Source organism: Pinus tabuliformis, chromosome J (genome assembly GCF_031772625.1).
Source record: "Pinus tabuliformis cultivar Carrire ecotype Pingquan chromosome J, CPIR1, whole genome shotgun sequence".
Lineage (NCBI taxonomy): Eukaryota > Viridiplantae > Streptophyta > Pinopsida > Pinales > Pinaceae > Pinus > Pinus tabuliformis.
Genome location: NC_142295.1, coordinates 266,884,693 through 266,907,961, shown reverse-complemented (window position 1 = coordinate 266,907,961; position 23,269 = coordinate 266,884,693). Strand labels below are relative to the sequence as shown.

Below are 23,269 nucleotides of genomic sequence, written 5' to 3'. Positions count from 1 at the left end.
TGTTTTGAGCTCTCTTCTTAAGCATGAGTGAGAAAGTTTGTGTCCGCCTCTTGGGCTTCCGCTTTGATATATATTAAGCTCGCCCATGTTATGAATTTTCATATTTGCATGCTAGCAAGCTTGCAATTCTGATCAACAATAGTAGAAACCATTGTTTCGCTTCCCTTTTGAGATTGAGACCGGGGTTTCTATGGTGATTCACAGTTGAAGAAGCAGAGAGGAGAATCAGAGGCAGACCAAGTCGAGGACCTCTGAAAATAAGTTGAGGGTTAACATATATTTGGCAAGATAGGGACCTTAAGGCACAGGCAGCCATTGATGCTGCGCCAATTGATTGCAGAAGATACCATGAGGCCCGCCCGGAAGGTGGACAATGATCCTGTAAGTTTATTTTCTCCTCTAAATTTATCTCGTTCCGCCTTTAAGCTATTTGTCTTGGCAATATTCTCATCGGAAACCATATGGCCGTCCTCTTAGGTGAACTGTGTAAATTTGGGTGTCTGGGAGCTTTTGATTTTTCATATGATGTCGGCACGCCATTATGTTTGGATTGCTTTTAGTAGGTGTCTGTAAATTAAACGCATGTTTGAAATCATGGTTCAAGGGTTCATGGGTTAGGGTTAGAAGCGCATAGGAAGCTGTTTTTCAGAATAGGGCATATGGTGTCTTTTGTTTTTAGTGCAAGTTACTACGGCGGATATCTTTTGCTGTGGGACTTTTGTTCTCGATCTCATGTCCGCTTTAATTATAGGGTTTTGGGTTTCTAATTACAGGGTTCTATGTTTTGTTTTTAATTTTGGGGTTTCACGGGGCTCGGAGTCGTGCAATTCTCATCGTCTAAGTGTGGGATTCAGAAGAGTTTTGCCAGGGTTTTTGCCTACTCATTATTGTATTACATTTTTCCTTTCGGCTTTTCTGGGGTAGGTCAACACCTTTTGAATGGACAGTGTGTAACTTCTTATAATAACAGCTTCACAACATGACAACTTTGGTTACAAAGCAGTATCTTCGGGTGTCTGTTCGGCTATAGCCAATCAAGACCATATTGTCACGGGAACCGCCATTAATAGCACCTCTGCATGAACCTGGAACCATTGTTTATTGAATAGTGTTAACATGGTCTTACACATTGGGAAGACCTAGCCAACTTCATTTTCATGGAATGCATGCTTGTCAGGTTTTTGAACACGTGCCATCCTGGGTCATGAACATTATGGCAAATGCTTCAACCTACAACTAGACCACAGCTCGATGGAAGTTTTCACTTGTTGTAATCACAGTAGTAAGATTAGATTACAAATATGATTCAGTACAGAAAAAAATACGGCAGGAAAAAATTCCAGTATGGCTTCCATATGGAATTATACATCTACATTTTGTATATACAAAAATATACATTTTGTTATGTATTTTAGAAGAATTTCAGCCTCATAAGGTGCAATAAGCCAGAAAATAATTCATTCCTTGAAATTTTCCAATGTAGATTATATTTATAGGTCTTTTAATTTTTATTAATATTTGTGAGTTTTGTGGGCCGCTTTTTTGGTGCTTATAAGATGGTCAAAAATAGGTCGACTGTACCGTGTCAATACTGTATGGAAAATTTACCATATTTTGTACAGCTGGAGAATTTCCATATAGCAAAGGCCAATACGTCCATATTTCCATATACATCCTATTCTTGTTATAATAGTTGCAATATATTAACTCCACTACGTTGACTATTTTATCATCGGAATATAAGGAATGAATCCTAGCTGAATTCTTAGCTGTTCTGGTTCACTGTGCATTAAGGGTGAGTTAGCACGATTAAGGAAACTTATGCGATTGAAATTTAGATCAATTTAGTTTCACAAACTAAATTAATAACTTTCATTAAATGATGGGAAAATGAAGGGGATGATCCAAATAGCAATGCCAAGTTATGTTAGTCCTCTTGAGATATCAGCCGCCATGGAAATAATAATAAAATTTATGGAACTGACAATGAGGTTACTCTCTATTATAGTGTATATTTAACATTGAATACATGTAAGACAGCTGAAGTTTAAGGTGATCCCTTTCCGTATCTGAATGGACCATCTTCATCTCTTCTTACCTCTTTGTGAGGGCTGTGATGCATGGAGATAATTGGCTGCTGGGGGCTCCTTTTATGTGGTGCAAATCCTTGTTTATTATAAACAATTTAGATTTTTTCATGAAAAATAATATTTTTGCAGGGTGTTTGTGTAAGGGGGTTATGAGGGGCTGCTTCTATATTGGGAACAGACTTGTTTATTGTGATGATTTGCAATATCCTTAAGAAAAAATAAAATATTCTTAGGGTGATGGCTATGGTGATTTATGACTCTCTGGATGCCATTTTTAATGTGATTTTTGCTAAGAGGTGCATTCCACAGCACATTTTGGGGCAGATTATCATGAGTGAATGAGTAATGCTGATGTCACAGCAGCTTTTAATATATTGTTAAGGTGGAAATTTTGACCAGTTAATGAAATATACACCATCTTGGATCCACCTTAACCCTTGATTTTAAGCAATAAGAGGGATTAAATCTCTAAGGTGCAACTTTAGTTGCCATTCTTAATATCTAGTACATTTTAATATAGCGCCCTTTATCGTGATGGTGTGTAATAATGTGTTGATTATAAGAAAGCCCATGCTTATGGTCAAAGTAATGCCAGTTCTTCTAAGGATGAGTGATGACATCCCATAAATCTGTTTACGAAAAAATGTCTAACTTAAATCGTTGTGCTTGAAAGCAATGAAGATCAATGATATAAGTACCTTGCACCTTTGAGTTCCAAACCAACTGTCTTGCCCACTTGCTATTTAATACCTTACCAAACTAGCTACTTTTCAGGTTGGTCAAATACTTTTGAAAATGAAAGATCCAACTATTTGAAAACTATGAGGAGTTAAGGTAGTATCACAGAGCTCTGAACATCAAATCATCCACTTTGCTGCTAGAATACTCCCCTGACTTGTCACATCAGCCAATCCAAGATCTCCCCCATCCTTGGGCATAATACAAACATCCCAGGGAACCACAGGCAAACCTTTTGTCCCACAATATTTGGCCCTACTAGGAAGCCAGCAGGACACATAATTGATATAGTAAGCCTGGAGAACCTTATGTGCTACAATTAACTTGCCACTAAATGGAAGATTCAAGTGGTGCCGGAAGAGAAACTTATGTTGCAACTGCTCTAGACACTAATTGGACATGGCAATTGGTGTAAGACCACACCAAATGGGATGCAAAGACATTTGACAATACCATCACTGTGAACAAATTTCCATGCTGCCAAAATCCATGGAGGAGGCTCATCAAGACCAAACAAGCCCATAGTTTGCCATATGATAACTGACAACAGCCCCACGGGCCTCACAAATGACTAATAAACAACCTCTAATGCCAACCACTGAATCATGATTAGGTTGCATACACATGTGGATTATCCACAGATGATTGTTTGCTATCTCTGAATCATCTAGAAGAGAGACACCGCTCAATTGACCCATGCAAATGGGCAGACTACAGGAGATACAAAGGGCATCTCTGTATAAAGCCTGTGTTATCCTTGTGCACAATCTTCATGGCTATTCTCTCACCTGCAACATGACAGCTCTAGCCATAATTTTGAAGGCAATACTCTGCAATGTTATAGGATGCCACATGCCTATAGAGTCCCTGGAAACATTTTTTTGAATAAATTTCATCAAAGAATTGATGGTGATATTATCCTGCTAAAAACTTCTTTCAACTATTAATGTAAACACATCCTGGCATTTGACACAAAGTGGGCTGCTTAAGCAGCTAACACAAGTAAAATCAAAATCAAGTGGGACAGTCTCTTGGGCATATTATGTTGATATTTGAGCATGATTTTCATGACTTGATTTTTTCATTATATTTTTTTGTTTTCATTGTAGAAGATAAAGATGGGCAGATTACGATTGAATTAATCTGTGCTTACATTTTCCCCTGCATTGTGTTGCTTTGTAACTGGTCATCCCATGAGTTTTGAGTCAATAACGTAGTAATCAATTCTCAAGGTGAAATTAAAATAAAATAAAGGGATGTGGACAGTGGAGAGGTCTTGATGGGCTTAAAAGTTTAACATTGTTAATTTTTTAATTTGATTTGTAATCTGGTTTGTTTACATAAAATGTGAGTGTTTTACATCCCCTCCAGGCAGGATATGAATTTTACTTGTGTTTGTCTGTTAGGATATAAGTTTCAGAAGTTCCCGTGTATTCCAAATATGTATTTTTTACATTAGGTTGATGTTGCTATTGTTTAAATTTGTCCATCTCTTGTTTAGTGGGACACTAACATTTCTTGCTATTTTACTTAGGTAGGTAGGGTGCCCCTATCTCCCTATAGAGGACCCTGCTGTCTGATTTGATGTTTGTTTCACTAGTGGCTTTTGCTTATTCAGTTGTTTTGGCACAACTTTTGCAGCCTCAGAAAGTAACAGATTTCATCCAAAACATAATTAGTACTCCATTGGAGGACATTGAAGCTCCTCTCTCAAGATTTACGTGGGATTACGATGATAAGGTGAGTTGTGAGCTCTTATATATTTATTTTAATGTTTAATTCTATTTTGGGTGTATTTGTTTGTAACTTTGAGGTGGTGTTTAAACAGGGTAATTTTCATCATTGGACAGAGTTGTTTGTACATTTCAACTTGTTTTTTAGTAAGTATGTTAGTTCAAGAAAAGACCTGCAGTTATCAGACAGTTTATTGGATGAGGAGAATTCGTTTCCAAAAGGTGCAGTTTTGCAAATATTGAGAGTACTTGCTATAATATTTGAAAATTGTCGAAATAAGGGCTCTTTCACTGGATTAGAGGTATGAAGTGTGTATTATAAGTATTTGTTTTTGAACTTTTACCTCTTATTTACTGCCTTCTACCTGTTTTGATGGTTTTGGTTGTTTGTGCCAAATGAATCACTTTTAAGACTTATGTTTTATGCAGCATTTCACATACCTACTGTCGTCAAATGATCCTGATATACTTTTAGCAGCCCTGCATGCTCTTGCAGCTCTTGTAAAAATTAACCCCGCCAAGCTACACCTGAGTGGAAAACTGCCGGGAAGTGCAGCGTTGAATCGTCATTTGCTTGCCCTATCACAAGGTTGGGGAAGTAAAGAAGAAGGATTGGGTTTGTTCTCCTGTGTTGTAGAAAATGGATGTGATGAAGCAGCAAGTCAATTAGGATCAACTCTTCATTTTGAGTTTTATTCTGATCGTGGTCTGGACAATGCAGAAAATTTTAATGGTGCAAGTCTGTCAGGTTTACAAGTGATTCATATTCCTGATTTGCATCAACAGCCAAATGAACTGGTCCTTCTAAAGGAATTAATTGATAAATATCAAATACCCAGTGAGCTCAGGTTTTCCCTATGGACTCGCATCAGATATACGCGTGCATTTCCTTCTCTGAGCACTCGCAGGCAGTACAGCTGTATTAGACTTTTGGCTTTTATGGTATTGATGCAGTCAAGTGACAACCATGAAGAATTGGGGGCATTTTTTTCAAATGACCCTGAGTTTATGAACGATTTGATGAAGGTATTGCAATCTGAGAACATTATACCAGACAATATTAGATCAGCCGCTATTTGGGCTTTAGGATATCAGTTTGCAGTAATCTCTGCATCTCATGAGAGGAGTCGAGTGTTAAATGTTCCAAATATCGTTAACAATGCAGCAAATCGTGTGTTTTTATTGAGCTTGCTGCAGAGGGCTGTCATGTCATTGGCTACAACAGAAGTGTATCCTATTTCATTAATAGAGGGGGCTTTATATTTTTTCCTTGCATATGTCACATCATCATCAACTTCTCCCAGTCCCATGAGAGAAACTGGATTGATTCCAGCCCTTTTGCCTCTGTTAAAAGAGACCAATTCTTCTCATACGCACCTTGTCATTTTTGCTGTAAAGATTCTCCAGAAGTTTATGGATTACAGCAATCCAGCTGTCACTCTGTTCAGAGATCTTGGAGGTCTAGACAATACAATCAAGAGGCTACAATTTGAGGTTAATACAGTTGTGGAGTTCTCAGAAGGAAGCAGCATTGCAACTTCAACATATGATGATGATAAAGGACAAATTCCATATACTCGTAGGTGTCTTATCAAAGCCTTACTCAAGGCATTGGGATCAACAACATATGCTCCAGCAAGGCCTCCAGGCTCAGAGGAGAGTACATTGCCATCAAGCCTATCATTAATATTCAGTCATTCCCATAAATTTGGTGGTGACATCTTCTCTTCGGCGGTGACACTTATGAGTGAACTAATTCATAAAGATCCGACTTGTTTTTCAACGCTGCATGCAGCAGGCCTTACTACTGCCTTCTTGGATGCTATATCAGAAGATTTACTTCTCCCTTCCTCAAAAGCACTTTGCTGCATCCCTAGTGGTCTTGATGCACTATGTCTTAACAATACAGGGTTGCAGGCAGTGACTGAAAGAAATGCTTTGCAGTTTCTTGTACATGTCTTTACATTACGCAAGTATTTGCTACCATTGAATGAAGGGGTTGCTCATTTGGCTAATTCAATGGAAGAGCTAATGCGCCATGTCCCTTCTTTGAGGGGACCTGGTGTAGATGTTATCATTGAAATTCTTGAGAAAGTTGCTTCAGCAGGTGACACAGGGTCAGAAGCCAAAGACAGATTGGATAGTCCTGTTCCTATGGATACGGATTCTGAAGATAAACATAATGAAGGGGTTGGGACAAGTGGATTGGCTGTTGAAAATATGAGTAATGAACGCTTTCTACAATTATGCAATTCACATGCCATGGTGTTTGTCCATCGGGCAATGGAAAATCCTGAAACTTGTCGAATATTTGTTGAGAAAAAGGGCATAGAAGCTCTTATGAGGTTCTTGACCCTTCCAAGTATTCCACTCTCTTCGGAGGGGATGTCTGTAGCTGTGCACATGGTTGCAGTCTGCAAGGCATTCACACAGCAACACTCAGCAGCCCTTGCACGGGTATTTTGTGCTTATCTGAGAGAGCATCTCAAGACTACATTAAATGTGTTGGGTCCTGTTGTGGGGACTAATTTATTAGCTGCCGAAAATGGACTGAACCGGAAAGTATTTTGGTGCTTGTTTGTGGTACAATTTTTTGTCTTTCTAGCTGATGCCACTAGAGAGAATAGATGGTTGGCAACATTAATGGCAGAGTTTGGAAATGATAGCAAGGATGTGCTTCTTGACATTGGGATGATACATCGAGAGATTCTATGGCAAGTTGCACTTATTGAGGATTCAAAGGCAGTGATAAAGAAAGAAGATGGCAATGTTTCCACTTCCAGCAGTGTCACAACTGATTTGGATGTGCATGCAAGTGACATTGATGATCACTTGCCAACTTCTGTTGGGCATTATGTGGATCTTATTTTGAATCAACATAGACAGTCATCTGTTTGGAATGCTGAGCCTCAAATTTTTGATCTGATACATTTATTCCATGATATTGGTCATCGTGCACGGCTTCAAAGAAGGTTGAACATTGATTCCTCTGCCCGAGGCCGACAAGCCTATGTTCGCCAAGCACAATCTTCTCATTCTGATGAAGGCTCCTCTAGAAGCAAAATGGAAGGCAATAAGCAAAAGTCACTCCATGCTTTTTGCTATGAGATATTAAGGTCATTGTCATTTCATATAAGCCATTTGTTTTCAGAACTAGGAAAGGTAATGCATCTACCCTCTCGCCGTCGGGATGATTCTCCTGCTGTCAGTCCTGCTTCCAAATTTGTTGCATCAACATTTGCAACCATCTTTCTGGATGATCTCAACTTTGATGGACATGCAAGTATATCACAGAGGGAGTTTCCATTCTCAGTCAAGTGTCGCTATTTGGGTAAGATTGTTGATTTTATTCAGGCTGTCATTGTGGATAGACAAGAATCATGTAACCCTATATTATTAAATAGTTTCTATGGACATGGTGTGATCAAGTTGATACTAACTACATTCGAAGCTACAAGTCAATTGCTCTGGACAGTACTGCAGACACCTGTCTTGATGGAAACAGATGGAGCCAATAATGATGAAAGTGACAAGACTTGGATATTTGGTACATTAGTAATTTATGTAGGGCTGATGGATCACCTAGCAACACCTTCTTGCATTTTTAGGAGTTCTTCATCACATTTTCTAGTGCATCCTGTTCCCAATGGGACCATTTCTCTTCCAAAAGATTCAGAAAACTTTGCCAAGGTACTACAGTCCCAGGTCTTGAAGGTAGTTTGTCCTGTGTGGAACCATCCCTTGTTTCCCCAGTGCAGTGTGGAATTCATTACTTCAGTTTGTTCCATAATGAAGCATGTCTATTCTGGAATTGATGACAAAGTGGTGAAAGCTACAGGAGGCAGTAATCTGTCAACTCAAGCTGTTGGACCACCTCCTGATGATTCAGCAATTGCAATGATTGTTGAAATGGGATTCTCAAGGGCAAGAGCAGAAGAAGCCCTTAGAAATGTTCACTCAAATCGTGTTGAGCTGGCTATGGATTGGCTGTTTACTCATGCAGAGGAGCCCTTGCAGGAAGACGATGAACTTGCTCGAGCATTAGCTTTGTCATTGGGAAGTACTGAATCTTCAGCTAAGGAAGAGACGGGTACAAGCCAAAAGGATATTGATGAGGAAGAGGAGTTGGTACAAGCCCCTTCTATTGATGAGATATTTTCCACTTGTGTTAAGTTGCTCCATGCTAAGGACTCTCTAGCTTTTCCTTTGAAGGATTTGCTGTTAACGTCATGCACTCAAAATGATGGTCGGGAAAGAGCTAAGGTTATATCATTTCTTGTAGAGCAACTGAAACATTGTACTTTGGATCATGGAAAGGATGATAGCATGCTGTCCCTGACATCTCATATTTTGGCTCTAATTTTACATGAAGACAATGCAGCTTGTGAAGTTGCTGCTGACAATGGTCTTGTTAGTGTTTTATTGGATATTTTGTCCAACTTTTGCCTGCAGGTATCAAAAAGTGAGGGCCAGCCAGATTTTAAGTATGTGACACCCATGCTACTAGTTCTTGATAATTTGCTACAGTTGAAGCAAAAAATTGATTCTAAATTCTGAACTGTCCAAGAAAAAGATGGTGATGCTGAGAATCCTGAGAACTTGGAGTCTAATCAGCAAAATAGTACAGAGCACATGTTGAATGTGCCTGATGGGTACATAACTACTGAAGAGCAGAAACAAGCTATTGACATTGTCTGTGATTTCATTCAGATGAATCTGCCCTCAACAACACTACAAGCCCTTCTTCAGCTGTGTGGAAGGCTTACAAGGGTGCATGCCATAGCACTGCGTTTCCTTGATAGAGGTGGATTGGTTGCTTTGCTGAACTTGCCTACTAGTTGCCTATTTTCAGGGTTTGACAGTGTTGCATCAATTATCGTTCGACATATTCTTGAGGATCCTCACACACTGCAGGCGGCTATGGAGTCAGAAATTCGGCACAGTCTTGTAGCAGCCTTAAATCGAAATATGAATGGAAGGGTGAGTGCTCGTACTTTTCTTTCAAACTTGGCTCCTGTTATCTCAAGAGACCCTGCTGTTTTTATGCTTGCAGCACAATCAGTTTGTCAGGTTGAAGTGGTTGGAGAAAGACCTTATGTAATTTTGTCAAGAGATCGTGAGAAGGAAAAAGGGAAAGAGAAGGAAAAGGTTTTAGAGAAAGATAGGCTGGGAAGTGGAGATAAATCTGTGCAAAGTGACAAGAGTCCTGTTGGCAACTTGGGTAATGCATCGATAAAAATTTCTGATGTTGGAGGGAAAATGAAGGGACACAAGAGGCCAACACATAGCTTTGCAAGTGTGATTGAACAACTCTTGGATTCAGTTACTCAATATTCACTCCCTGTGACAAATGACCTTGGGAAATTTATATCTTCTGGATCTGTTACTGATATGGATGTTGATGAGATTCCATCAGAGGAGAAAGGAAAAGCTGTTGTTGGCAGAGATAACTTGGAACTGGATGGAAAATCTTCATTTGCTTTAGCAAGAGCAGCTTTTATTTTGAAGCTACTAACTGAAATAGTTCTAATGTATCCATCAGCAGTAAATGTTATTCTTCGTCGTGATGCTGAAAGCAGCCATCCTAGAGCCCCCTTACAAGGAGTGGCCAGTGGCATGGGCCACAGTGGGCCTTTATACCATGTTCTTCATAGGCTTCTTCCATATTCTGTGAGGCACATAAAAGAAAAGCAGGTAGATGGTGAATGGAGGCAGAAACTTTCAAGTAAGGCTAGCCAGTTTTTGATGGCAATATGTGTTCGTTCAGCTGAAGGACGGAGAAGGTTATTTGTGGAGATTGTTAATTCATTCAATGCTTCTATCTGTACTCATGTAGGTGGCTTCAAACCTCCAGAATGCCAAATGGTTGCATTTATAGATCTGATAAATGATGTTCTTGCAGCGCGGTCACCTTCAGGGTCAAACATCTCAACAGAAGTATCAAAAACACTAATTGATGTTGGAGTGATTCAGGCCTTGTCCTCTACTCTTGAGAATCTAGATTTAGATCATCCTGAGTGTGTTAAGCTTGCAAATGGCATTGTGAAGGCCTTAGAGTCCTTAACTATGGAACCGGTACAAGGTCATGAAGATGCTCAACACAAAAGTAGCAGTCTTGGAGCTTCTGGCTCCACTGTGCATCAACGCCAGAATGAAAGAGGGAATGAAGAAGCACCATCAGGAGATGCAATTGCTCATTCTCAGCAGAATGAAACAGAGTCTGACCAAATGGAATCTTCCCATGATGCAATGGCCTCTGTCCAAACTGTTGGAAATTTGATAATAGAGTCGGAAGAGGATTTTATGAATGAGGGTGGTGAGGAAGATGTTGGTGTGGTTGCAAGCTTTAGTATTGAACATGGTGGGCAAGATAGTTTAGTGGATGAGGATGAAGAAGAGGAGATGAGTGGGGATGGTGTAGAAGAAGATGCAGAAGATGAGGATGAAGAGGAAGAGGAAGAGGACGAGGAGTTAGATGAAGATGATGTTCATCACTTGTCACATCCAGATGCTGATCATGATGACCATGATGTTAATGAGCTTGGTGAGGATTATGATGAGGATGATATACTGGAAGATGAAGAAGATGAGGATGACGAGAATAACTTTATATTGAGATTGGAGGATGGGATTAATGTGTTTGATCATTTTGAAGTTCTTGGTCGAGCTGAAGGTGATTTCCCATCTGATCCATTTCATGTGATGCCTATTGAAGAAGTTTTTGGTGCAAATCGGCGAACGGGACGCACTACCTCTATCTATAATCTTCTTGGAAGGACTGAGGATCGTGGAACAGCATTTCAACATCCCCTCCTCATTGGACCAACTGCCCCATCTAGATCAATGCGTCGTCGAGTCGTAGGTAATTTTTAACATTTCTGGTCATTGAACAGATGATAGTTTATAAAATATTTATCATTGCTTATCGATGCATCATCGAATCATAGGTAATTTTTAACATTTCTAGTTGTTGAACAGCTGATGGTTTATAACATATTTTTCTTGGGTTCAGACTAGAATTCAAAGATGACATATACAATGTACTGTGTCTATGATTGCAGAAAACGACAGGGTTGTCACAGAGAGTAATATTGAAAATACTTCAGCCTCATCACATCTGGACTCTATTTTTCGAACACTTCGAAGTGGAAGGCCAGGAAATCGTTTGAGTAGCTGGGCTGATGATAGTCAGCAACTCAGAGGGATGAGTGGCACTACAATAGCATTGGGGATTGAGGAGCAGTTTGTATCTCAGTTACAGAGGTCTCAGCCAGTTGATGATACTCCATCAGATCAAGCCCATGATACCACCATATCACAGGAAAAGGATGAAGCTACTGCCTCACAAGCTGCAGATGATGGTGCTGGAATGACAGAAACTCTACAATCTCAGGAAAATGATAGAACAGAGGAACGTGAACAATCCCATACTGAAGATAATAGTGCCAGCAATACAAACAGTATTTCAACTCAGCCTTCACAACAGGCTTCTATGGAGCAAGGAAATCAACAGACTACAGGTGCTGTTCACCATGACCTTGAGATGCAAGATGAACGCAATGAGCGAGTCATGCGTGATGTTGAAGCTGTGAGCCAAGATAGTAGTGGTAGTGGTGCAACATTAGGTGAAAGCCTTCGCAGCTTGGAAGTGGAAATTGGAAGTGCTGATGGAACTGGAAACCTTGGACAGATTGATGCATCTGGAAATATGGAAGGTGTGCAAGATGAAAATAGTAATAGAGGACCAGCCCAACCAGAAATTGTTAGAGAGAGCAGTCAAAGTGTGCCTGCACATACTCCTAGTGAGCAGCAGCAAAATACTGTGGCTGCAGAATCTAATTCTATTGATCCTACATTCCTAGAGGCTCTTCCTGAAGAGTTAAGAACAGAGGTGCTTGCTTCCCAGCAAAATCAGGTGGCACAACCTACAAATAGTCAACCACCAGCTGCTGAAGAGATTGATCCTGAATTCCTTGCTGCTCTTCCTCCAGATATACAAGCAGAAGTTCTTGCACAACAACGAGCACAGCGATTGCTTCAATCTCATCGGTTTGATGGACATCCTGTTGATATGGATAGTGCTTCAATACTAGCCACGTTCCCTCCTGAACTTCGTACTGAGGTATGATCTTCTTGCTAGGAGCTAACAATAATATTTAACCCTTGTTTACTTTGTATTAATATTTCATTGAGCCTGTTTGTTTTACATATCAAGTTGGAATTGCAATTAGACTCGTGATCTTCCATCTGGAATGCAGGTTTTGTTGACATCCTCAGATGCCGTGCTGGCTAATTTACCCGAGGCACTTGTTACTGAGGCTCATAGGTTGCGTCGAAGGTTTGGGTATGACCCAAATGATGATCGATTTGGACCATTTCATAGAGGCAGACGCCATCTATCAGGAATAGGAGGGAGAAATGTTTCCCTTGGTTCAGATAGAGTTGGAAATGCAGGTTCACATAGAACTGTTTTTGGAGACAAATTAAATGAAGCTGATGGCAAACCTTTGGTGGATACCGCAGCTCTTAAAGCAATGCTCCGTCTTCTTCAACTTGTCCAGGTACAAGATTACAAACTTCAAATTACTTTTATTGGATTGTTCTTGGTGGCCTATAGACGCAATTTTAGATTTTAATACCGTATTATGTTCCTTCAGCCTGTTTATAAAGGACCACTGCAGCGCCTCCTATTTAATGTATGTACCCACAGTGTTACACGAGCTACACTGGTTCAGCTTCTGCTGGATATGCTGATCCCAGATGTGGAAGGATCTACACAAAATGCTTCCTCTTCGACTAGCATATCATCTTATCGCTTATATGGCTGTTTGGGTCATGTGATTTATTCACGGCCACAGTTTTCAGATGGTGAGATCATTTAAGGTTTTTCTTCATATCTGAGAATCACAGAATTATGTAAGTTTATTTGCTAAGGATGGTTAGTGTTTACAGGAGTCCCACCTTTGGTATCACGTCGTGTGTTGGAAACTTTGACATATTTGGCTCAAAATCATCCACTTGTTGCAAATCTTCTACTCTATTTAGAACAGCCAGATGCTTCTAAACCTCAACCAGATCAGCGTACGGAAAGGGGTAAAGCTTTAATGATTGATGAAGAGAGTCAACCGGAAACTGTAAATAAAGAGATGACAGCCAATTTTCCTATAGTTTTACTTTTAAAACTTCTTAATCAACCTCTCTATTCGAGAAGCATTGCCCATCTCGAACAGGTAAATACCTAAGAAGCTTGTTGTTTATCAATATTAGTGGCAATATAAAATTGGTAATGAATTAATATCCTATTTGTGAATGCAGGTGATGGGTCTTCTCAAAGTCATAATGAACAATGTTGAAGTCAATGTCCAGTCTCAATCTCAGCTTACAGATTCAGGTCCAAAACCTTCTCCTCAGGATGTAACAACTGATGCACAGGTTGATACTCCAGGCTTGGAGATGACCTCTCAGGGTTCAACTTCTGCTGCAGAAAAGAAAGTTGATCCTGGAACAGTGCTGCTCAATATTCCTGAAACGGAGCTTAGATTATTATCATCTTTGCTGGCATGTGAAGGGTAAGGCTTATAGTGTTCCTGTGCCTCTTTCCATTCTAATCCTAGTTTTTTTATTGACTGAAATCAGGATGAGAAGTCTCCATAACCATAACCGTCAGCGATGTTAACTATTGAGTAATGCAGCCAAATAAATTGGCTGAATAATTTAATTCAAATTGACTATTATAGACTGATAAAAACATCTTCATTTTTGGCTTTTTGAATGCTCTTGTATCTTGTCTAGGTTAAGGGATTACTCACCATTCTCTGTATTTTTCTGAATGCCTAATTTTTGAGCTTGATTCAACTGCAGTTTGTCAGACCTTGCATATTCTCATGCTGCTGATGTATTGATGAAGTTAGTGAAAGTGGCACCTCCCCATCGACATCTTTTCATTACTGAGTTGTCAAATGCTGCAGAAAGATTAAGCAAGGTTGCAGTGGGTGAACTTCAGTGTTTTGGTGAGGCTGAAACCATGCTTCTTTCAACTCAATTGTCTGGTGCTGCAATTCTCAGGGTACTGCAGGCCTTGAGTAATCTTGCTTCCTCACTTAACAAGGAAAAGGATGATGAGGTACTGCCTGATAGAGATCATGATGAAAGTGTTACTATAATCAGGAGGTTAAATTCAGCTGTTGAACCTCTATGGCAAGAACTGAGTCTCTGCATCGGTAAGATAGAGAACAGGTCGTCTTCATTGTCTACTGTGTCTGCGTCTTCTGGTTCAAATGGGGTTTTACCTCCTTTGCCACCAGGCACACAAAAGATCTTGCCATATATCGAGGCATTTTTTGTAACATGTGAAAAGTTGCAACCTGGTCAAATGACACCTGCACAGCTAGAATACACCAGTGCTACTGCTAGTGAGGTAAAAGAAGCTGCAAGTTCTTCTGAGTCTTCTTTCCCATCAAGGTCCTTGACAGCGCCGCAGAGAAAGGTTGATGAGAAGGGTATCACCCTAATGAAGTTTGCAGAAAGGCACAGGAGGCTTTTGAATGCTTTTGTTCGTCAAAACCCTGGCTTACTTGAGAAATCTCTCTCTCTCTTGTTAAAAGTTCCACGCTTGATTGAATTTGACAACAAGCGTGCATATTTTCGATCAAGAATGCGACAGCATCAGGATCACCAAAATTACAGTTCTGTTCGTATATCTGTTCGACGAGCATATATCCTGGAAGATTCATACAATCAGCTTCGAATGCGTTCAGCAAGAGATCTAAAGGGGCGTTTGAATGTCAACTTCCAAGGGGAGGAAGGCATTGATGCTGGTGGGCTTACAAGGGAATGGTACCAATCGTTGTCAAGGGTAATCTTTGATAAGGGTGCTTTGCTATTTACAACTGTTGGTAATGAAGCAACGTTCCAGCCGAACCCCAATTCTGTCTACCAAACAGAGCATCTTTCATACTTCAAGTTTATTGGGAGAGTGGTATGTTTTTGCTTACCCTCTCATATATTTGTGCTAATGTTTTTGGCCGTTGACTAAGTTTAAGCTGGTGTTAACCTTATTCTATCACATATATTAATGTGGAACTATATTCTGGTATGCATAAAATATCAATCATAGAGGGAGTTTGGTTTTGCTTTTCTTTTTCTGGTCTTATCTAATATATTCAAGTACGGAATTTTCAGGTTGCAAAGGCTTTGTTTGATGGTCAGCTTTTGGATGTTCACTTTACACGTTCATTTTACAAACACATTCTTGGAGTCAAAGTTACTTATCATGACATCGAAGCTATTGATCCAGATTACTATAAGAATTTGAAGTGGATGCTTGAGGTATGATCTGAAAGCTGATTAGTTCTGATTTATAATAAATTCATGGCAAAATAGAGGTGTGGATTTGAATTTTTATCAAAATTTTTGTTCACTGACCTTTTGATGTTTTGATTTTTTGCATAGAATGACATAAGGGATATGCCTGATCTTACGTTTAGCATGGATGCGGATGAAGAGAAACTGATACTGTATGAGAGGGAAGAGGTAATCACCATTCCATGTGGTTTCTCCTATAGCTTGCGGTATCATATGTTTTCTCCTATGGCATGCGGTATCATATGTTTTGGGAACTAACTGAGATTTTTGTTATATGTAGGTTACTGACCATGAACTGATTCCTGGTGGTCGCAATATCCGAGTGACTGAGGAAAATAAACATGAATATGTTGATCTTGTTGCAGAGCATCGACTCACAACAGCAATACGTCCTCAGATCAATGCTTTCTTGGAGGGCTTCAATGAGTTGATTCCGAAAAACTTGATTTCTATATTTAATGACAAGGAACTTGAGCTTCTCATTAGTGGTCTTCCAGAAATTGATCGTAAGTGCAATGAACTCTCTCTCTCTCTCTCACATGCATGCCTTCCCATTCAATTGTCTAAAACAATTTTCATCAATCTTCTCGCCTGGAAATGTTCTTTCTCGCTTGCTTGGTGGTTTACAATATTGACAATCAACAATCAGTCGTCCTATTTGATTTTTTTGTGTGAACTTTGTTTGCTTGCATAGTTTCCCTTGTGACCATTTGGTCACAGGTTTGTATCATCAGTAAGTGCGAATAGGAAAGTTTTACAATTTATTCATATGGGTGTGTTGTTAGTATAAACGTCTTCAAATTTATAATAAATATAACATATTATTGTGTGTGCAGTGGATGACCTTAGAGCAAACACAGAGTATGCTGGTTACAGTGCAGCATCTCCTGTTATCCAATGGTTTTGGGAGGTGGTACAGAGTTTCAGTAAAGAAGATAGGGCACGGCTTTTACAATTTGTAACAGGCACTTCAAAGGTAATGATTTAAATTAGTTTGTGAGTTTAAGTAATATAATCTATTTGTAGATATTGCACATAAGATTCAGCTGTGTTGAGTTGCTTTTTTCAATTAATTGTTGTATGGTGTATGGGTTATCTTGATCCTATGGCATTTTATTCATTGTACAAACCTCTGAGTGCAAAACTTGAAGAAAGGTCTGCACCTCGAGCAATTTGATCCTGCACTTGATGCACATGCATCTGGCATTTTTCTGTCATGTTTTATCATTTTTTATTTTTACTTTTTAATGTGATATTGTGAGAACCTAATGTATGATGTTCCTTTATCTGACGAAATATTAGTACTAAGCAAACAGAATAAATATTTTGCTGCATCTAAAACCTAATATGAAACATACAATGGGGCATGTCAGCTGATTCAATTCTTCAGACGTCTTATTCTTTTATATAGATGATTGAATCCTTCTGTCATATTTTTTCACTAGGTGCCTCTGGAAGGTTTTAAAGCATTGCAGGGAATCTCAGGGCTCCAAAGGTTCCAGATTCACAAGGCATATGGCAGTCCTGATAGGTTGCCATCAGCTCATACTTGGTAAGTACTTGGATTTTGTTATTGATGCTCATCTATTTTGTTGTTGTAACACTTCTTTTATTTGTTTTAATTTAATCAAATACTTCGTGCTTTTGCAGTTTCAATCAATTAGACTTGCCTGAATATCCTTCAAAGGAACAATTGGAAGAACGCTTACTTCTGGCTATTCATGAGGCCAGTGAAGGTTTTGGCTTTGGTTGACAGAAGTTCAAAAAGGTTTAGATGTAGATATGTTCTTGTCTGGAGAAGGAATTAGGAATAAGGAGAGCCCACTTCCTTTTGATTGAAGTTTGAAACTTGCTGTATAGTATGTTGAAGGAATATTTGACTGCCAAAGTTTTTTTTTCTCAAGGCATTCATTAGCCTCACTTTGATGAGGCTTTGTATTTACCATTTTCATGTCAAATTGCTGTATCGTATCTGAATGAATTCTAAAATAAAATAGTCATCCTGGTTTCAAACAGTTTCTTCAGGAATTCTATTGCGGTTGCAATTTAATGAAATGTTTTGTTGTGTCTATTTATCTTGGCGTAACATGGTCTGTCATTTACTCCGTTACTATAAAAGTCTTCTTTGGCAGCATGTTGGATGTGCTACTAGCCTCACACGAATAATGCAAAAGGATTTGTTTTTCTTTTGATTTGGCGCTGGTGAATTAGTTACCCACATTCTCACCGTGTCTTGGGAGGCACTGGTCAAAGTAATGCGCCAAGTTTAAATAGGACTTTGTTAATGGCAACTCAGCACTTGGAATATATACATTTTGCATTTACATGTATATTTTGCTGCATTCTCTTTTAGGTGGATTGGTTAAGGTGGAAGTTGGTCAATAATTCTTCCAGGTGGCACCTTAGTGGAATATTGAACTTTCGGGAGAATGAAATGCATTTTTTCTGTTGGCACCTTTATGGAACAATGGACTTGGTTTACTAATTAATGTAACTTCATTGTAGAAAAAAGTAGCAGCTGTTCTTGTTTTGTATTTGAGGGTTCCTTTTTCTTATTGTTGACAGATATATAATGACGTCTTTAAAAGTTTATTGCCAGGATTGTTACTCAGAGAGTTTTGAATGCAGAACCACAACAAATATGCCCCTAAGTAGCAGCTCCGAAGTTTAATATGTACCTCGTGCACATATCGCATCATGCATTTTTCATTAAAGCCAATATAGAAAAAATATAGATGATATGATTATATATAGGGCACTTTGGATTTTATGTAGCTTTTCCAATTTTGTGACTAATAGGCAAGCATTTGGTTTGCAATGGAAGCTACTCATATGAATCGTAGGATTCAACTAAGCATTTTAGAAGGTTAAATTAGGTCCATGAATTTGGCAGTGTGCCCTTTTCAGTACATTGATACATGCGAACCACAACAAATGTTTGATGCATGCAAATGATTGATACATGCGAACCACGACAAATAAGAAATTAAGAAATTCTACGTGTTTGATGTATCCTCTCTTTTGGGTGATGCAAATAAGTACCGAGCTCATCATGGTGAACCTCACCTTGTATTGGGATGAAGTCGTACAAGTCAATCAACTCTCAAAATAAAAAGTAGAACATTTCTCCACAAATGTATCCCCTCCAAAGACAATCACCAAAATAGCAAGATGAACTTCTCACGTGTGTGCTCTCCAAGATATCCAAATTTAGAATTGAGACGAAGCACAACCAAGCATTGTGCAATGTGTGGCATCCTGATTTATATGTATGATGCATGCAAGTGGACACACTTGCCCTCCTCATGTGTCATGTGCCCCTTGATTCCATAACTACCTCAAATAAAAGAATATAAATGTCTAATTGAAGCTCCAAATGCATGTAAGATGCATGCAAGTGGACGCACTTGTCCTCCTCATGTTTCATGTGCCCCTTGATTCCATAACTACCTCAAATAAAAGAATATAAATCTCTAATTGAAGAGGTGTGGGTGTTCTCCAAGGTCTCCATTAGATAGCACTTTGGATTTTAGGTAGCTTCTCCAACTTTTTGACTAATAGTCAAGCATTTGATTTGCAATGGAAGCTACTCACATGAATAGTTGACCACAACGATTAATGGTGTGCTGTGTCATTCTCCAAATCGCTTTTCATAGGAGTCAACTAAGCAATTCAAATGGTTAAATTAAGTCCCTGAATTTGGATGTACATTGATACATGCGAACCACAATAAATAAGAGTATCGCTCTTCATAGTAGGATTCAACTAAAGCAATGAGAATCGCTCTTCATAGTAGGATTCAACTAAGCAATTCAGATGGTTAAATTAAGTCCCTGAATTTGGATGTGTGCTCATTTCAGTACATTGATATATACAAACCACAATAAATAAGAAATTCTATGTGTTGAGCTCATGATGGTGCAACTTGCATGGGGATGAAGTCGGGGATAAGTTTTTGCCAAAAATGATTTAACATTTTTGTTGTATCCTTCCTTTTGGGGACAAATAAGTACCTAGCCAAACATGGTAAAACTTATGTTGTATTGGAATGGGGGTATGAACTCTAGAGAACTCTTAAGCTTGATGGAGAGGTAGAAATGCATGATTTTTGGCGCTGGTGCTGAGGCTACATTGAAGGATGTACTCAAGGTTGACTTAAGGGAACTCACTATGTGCACTTAAATTTGCATGAGATATTAAAATATGTAATAGTTCCCGTGGGATGATGACCCATATCAACCTTTAAAAAAGTAGCTTTTCACAGGCAACTAAGTCCATATATGAATACTCAAGATGCCAAGTAGACAAAGTACTCCACAAGAAATGATGAGGTCAATTCAAAATTAAAAGTAGAACATCTCTCCACAAATGTATAACTTCCAGGACAATCACCAAAATAGCAAGATGAGCCTTCCACATGTGTCCTCTCCAAGAAGAATCTCCAAATTTAAAAATGAGATAAAGTACAACCATGCATTGTGCCATTTGTGGCCCTCCTCAAGCTCCCAATGTATACGAGTGAGAGTGTTCTCCAAGGTCCATTATATAAGTTTTGAAAGCAAAAATGGATTACAAAACAAAAAATGTGCCATCATCATCATTTTTAAAAGAAGTAATAGGATATAAGATGATGATGTTAATCACAAGGATAGAATTGAATTCCACATCCAAAAAATGCCTACGCTTGAAACTTTTTAGACTTCAAAATTTATCTAGTGAAAAGATCCCATGTGTTGCTGAAAAATATCTATGCAATAACGCTGAAAAAGCACCTAGGAGTGTTGCCTTAAAAATAAATGCAATGTAATTGATTCCACCCCTTAATAACTAATATAATATTTCAATGTCCAAGGGTGCTTACATGTCATTAATAAATCGTTAAAGTACTCCTCCATATGCAAGTTTTGAAAAATTGCACCCAAAGGGGGTCACTCCACAAGAAGGGATCAACTCATTCCAAATAACAAGTGCAAGTGGGAAAATATATTAACTTGATCCTTATGAGCAATTAGCTTCAATTTGGATAAAATAGATTAATTTAACTATCAAATAGTGAAATCAATTCCAACATGTGTGTATAAAGGGTAATGCTCAAATAGAACCATATTCCTCTCCCAATAGTCAACAATTGAGTAAACTACCACTGATGTGTGGCAATTTGTTAAAATACCCAATTTGTTAAGTATTTTAGGGCAGATAAATTTAAAGTAGTGAGCATTCCTACTCTATTTCCCCAAGCTCTTAAACGTTTGAACCTTTCGCTAATTACTTGCGCATTTTCACTTTTGCTTGTAGGAAATATGACTTCATAACTTAGTAAAAGGAAGACCCATGAGATGTAGGTTAGTTGGCTTCAGGAAGGTTTAGTTTGTTCAAATATAATGCGGAGGGTTTGCAGGTGGGCGTGTGCTCATTCCAGTACATTGATAACATGCCAACACAATCCTAGTGTCTAGACTCAATTAAGCTTCACACAATGCATCCTGTTAATAAATACACAGAAATGTTATCATTGAGCTCATAATTACAAAATAACTAACACTTGATTGAGCTTTACACAATCAAGTGTCTAGGCTCAATTTTACACAATCAAGTGTCTAGGCTCAATTGAGCTTCACACAGTTCATCCGGTTAATAAATACAAAGAAATGTTGTATATTTGATCATTGAGCTCATAATTACAAAACAACTAACACTGCCAAACTTTTTTGTTCGTTTACTCTAGTGTTAAAGTGCTGGCATACGATTTCACTCAAACAGGCTCAATTGATGAGTTAGTATGGTCGATGGGGCTCTTCAAACAGACTGCAAGGGTCAAGGACTTATACACGGCTGCCTCATCCCTTCTTCCGCTGCGTTCCGGCCCATCCTTCCCCTCCATTTTCTGGAAATCTTCCTGTCAGCTAAAGGCGATTTTATTTTCATGGTTGGTTTTCTCTAACAGGAACCTGTCTTGGGAAGTTCTTCAGAGAAAGGGATGGATGGGGCCCGGTAGATGCACCATGTGCTGCCAGGCATCTGAAACAAATCTCCATATGTTCTTCCAATGTTCGGCATCATCCCATGTCTGGTATGATCTTTCCCTTTCTTTTGGTTTTCCTTACCAGGTGTTCGCTTCTGTCCAGGATGGTTTCAGATGGTGGTCCGTTCAACGATCAGAATGGAGATCGCTTTTCATCTACACGTGCTGGCTCTTGTGGAAATGGCGGAACGCACGCATTTTCCAGGATTCAAAGACTCCCATTTCCTCCATTCCGATCCTTATTTCTGCTTTGTCTGAACAGTTTTGATTCTGATGGTTATATGCTGCCGTCCTTCAAGGATCTCTTTTTGATTTGGCTGTTATGGGTCTTCTGTATATACGATCTGCTCTTTTTGATTCTGATGCTTTTCCATGGTCCTCTCATGAGGGATGGTTATGATGGACTGTTATGACTCTTAGGTGTATTTATCTGCTCGCCTGACATGTATCTTTCCATATCTGCTCAGCATCTGTCTTTTCCTGGCCTATGCTTTTTTTGATTAGATCATATGGTCTGATAATTGTATCATGCCTATTATATCTCCTTAATATAATATCATGTCGATTTTCTCTCCGAAAAAAAAAGTGCTGGCATACGATTAACACTGCAAGTTCTTATATTCCTTCTGAGCTCTCTTATCCTATAGCTTTATTTTTTTTCTTCATTGCTTAGTTCATCTTCGCATTTCCATGGCTCGAAAAACGTTCTCGATTGTTTTTCCATGGTCTCAAAGGCATGGAAGTGATCATATTTGAACGCTATTGATACTTGTGTTACCTTCATACAAGAGGGCAATGGTTTTTCCGATTTTCATTACAACTGGCATCCTTGGAACCTTTAGATCCAAAGGCTTTAGATCTCTGGTCCGTATACATGTTGGCGAGCTCCCTGAAGTATTTCTTTGCAGAGAATTAATAGTGTAGTCTTATCATTTGATAAGTTTAGCAATGAGTTTAATTGCTTCAGCCCTCTATAGTTTCATCTGTGTTACATGCATTATTGCTCCGGGAAAAATACACACGGATGCTTATATCGAGCACAATGAATACCTAGAACGCTCACGTTTTTTTATTTTGTCAGATATAAATTTGATTTTTGGGTGTTATAGGCCAAGAATCCATTGACGACTATGGGCAGTTGAATTATTGTTTTGACATAAGGAGATTGGAAATCTTAATGAGTGAAACAGTGAGACACTGACCTGAAATAAGTCTGAACACCACTTGAAAACTGACTGCCCAACCTTAATTGGATTGCAGGATAGACAGAAACAAGCGGAGCACTTTATTTACGCTACGTTTTTGTTTCCTTAAATGATTCA

General features: G+C 38.9%; 1 protein-coding gene across 1 annotated transcript; it reads left to right on the top strand.

Annotated features, from left to right (window-relative positions):
* Positions 1-319: 319 nt before the first annotated feature.
* LOC149226788 (E3 ubiquitin-protein ligase UPL1-like) lies at positions 320-17,996 on the top strand. Its single transcript, XM_089377606.1, is given in 16 exon segments — positions 320-381; positions 4,470-4,568; positions 4,657-4,863; positions 4,991-11,423; positions 11,623-12,683; positions 12,820-13,122; positions 13,219-13,429; positions 13,514-13,791; positions 13,877-14,130; positions 14,423-15,539; positions 15,743-15,889; positions 16,013-16,093; positions 16,206-16,431; positions 16,762-16,901; positions 17,371-17,477; positions 17,576-17,996. Coding segments are annotated over 16 exon segments (10,800 nt in total). The 5' UTR covers positions 320-348; the 3' UTR covers positions 17,679-17,996.
* Positions 17,997-23,269: the final 5,273 nt, after the last annotated feature.